At 45.9% G+C, this 1,326-nt stretch overlaps 1 protein-coding gene across 1 annotated transcript; it reads right to left on the reverse strand.

The window, feature by feature from the left end:
- Positions 1-526: 526 nt before the first annotated feature.
- Positions 527-1,076, reverse strand: LOC104275843 (FK506-binding protein 4-like; the record flags this gene model as incomplete). The annotated part of the gene is made up of 2 exons (XM_009871903.1): positions 527-592; positions 975-1,076. Coding segments are annotated over 2 exons (168 nt in total), but the record flags the coding sequence as incomplete, so codon positions are not given.
- Between the last annotated feature and the right edge of the window lie 250 nt (positions 1,077-1,326).

Genomic DNA, 1,326 nt, shown 5'->3' on the forward strand with positions numbered 1-1,326 from the left:
GGTCTTTTGCTCTTTGGGCTTTTGCTCTTTGGGCTTTCCCTATTTACGCTTTTCCCTGTGAGCTTTTGGCCTGTGTGCTTTTGGCCTTTGAGTTTTGTCCTGTGAGCTTTTGGCCTGAGAGCTTTTGCCCTTTGAGCTTTTGCCCTTTGAGCTTTTGCCCTTTGAGCTTTTGCTGTTTGAGCTTTTGCCGTTTGGGCTTTTGCTCGTTGGGCTTTTGCTCGTTTGCTCGTTGGGGTTTTGCTCGTTAGGATTTTGCTCGTCGGGCTTTTGCTCTTTGGGCTTTTGGTCCTTCGGCTTTAGCTCTTTGGGCTTTTCCTCTTTGAGCTTTTGCTCTTTTGGCTTTTGCTCGTTGTGCTTTTTCCCTTTAGACTTTTTCCCTTTAGGCTTTTTCCCTTTAGGTTTTTCTTTTTAGGCTATTCCCTTTTAGGTTTTGTCCTTTGAGCTTTTAGCCTGTGAGCTTTTGCCGTTTGAGCTTTTGCCGTTTGAGCTTTTGTCGTTTGAGCTTTTGCTCTTTGGGCTTTTGCTCTTTGGGCTTTTGCTCCTTGGGCTTTTGCTCTTTGGGCTTTTGCTCTTTGAGCTTTTGCTCTTGGGGCTTTTAAGCTTTGGGCTTTTCCTATTTAGGCTTTTCCCTGTGAGCTTTTGGCTTGTGACCTTTTGGCCTGTGAGGATTTCGCCTGGGAGTTTTGCCATTTGAGCTTTTGCTGTTTGATCTTTTGCCTTTTTAGCTTTTGCCGTTTGGGCTTTTGCCATTTGGGCTTTTGCCGTTTAGGCTTTTGCTCGTCGGGCTTTTTCCCTTTGAGCTTTTGGCCTGAGAGCTTTTGGCCTGAGAGCTTTTGCCGTTTGGGCTTTTGCTCGTTGGGCGTTTGCTCGTTGGGCTTTTTCCTTTTGGACTTATTCCTTTTGGACTTATTCCTTTTGGGCTTATTCCTTTTGGGCTTTTTCCTTTTAGGCTTTTTCCTTTTGGGCTTTTTCCTTTTGCGCTTTTGCTCTTTGGGCTTTTGCTCTTTGGGCTTTTGCTCCTTCGGCTTTTGCTCCTTGGGCTTTTGCTCTTGGGGCTTTTGCTCTTTGGGCTTTTCCTATTTAGGCCTTTCCCTGTGAGCTTTTGGCCTGTGACCTTTTGGCTTGTGAGGTTTTCGCCTGGGAGCTTTTGTCGTTTGAGCTTTTGGTGTTTGAGCTTTTGCCGTTCGAACTTTTGCCCTATTGGTCTTTTGCTCCTTGGGCTTTTGCTCCTTTGGCTTTTGCTCCTTTGGCTTTTGCTCTTTGGGCTTTTCCTATTTAGGCTCCTGAGCTTTTGCCGTCTGCGCTTTTGCTCATTGTGCTTTTCCT

Source organism: Apaloderma vittatum, unplaced genomic scaffold, assembly GCF_000703405.1.
Source record: "Apaloderma vittatum isolate BGI_N311 unplaced genomic scaffold, ASM70340v1 scaffold35796, whole genome shotgun sequence".
Lineage (NCBI taxonomy): Eukaryota > Metazoa > Chordata > Aves > Trogoniformes > Trogonidae > Apaloderma > Apaloderma vittatum.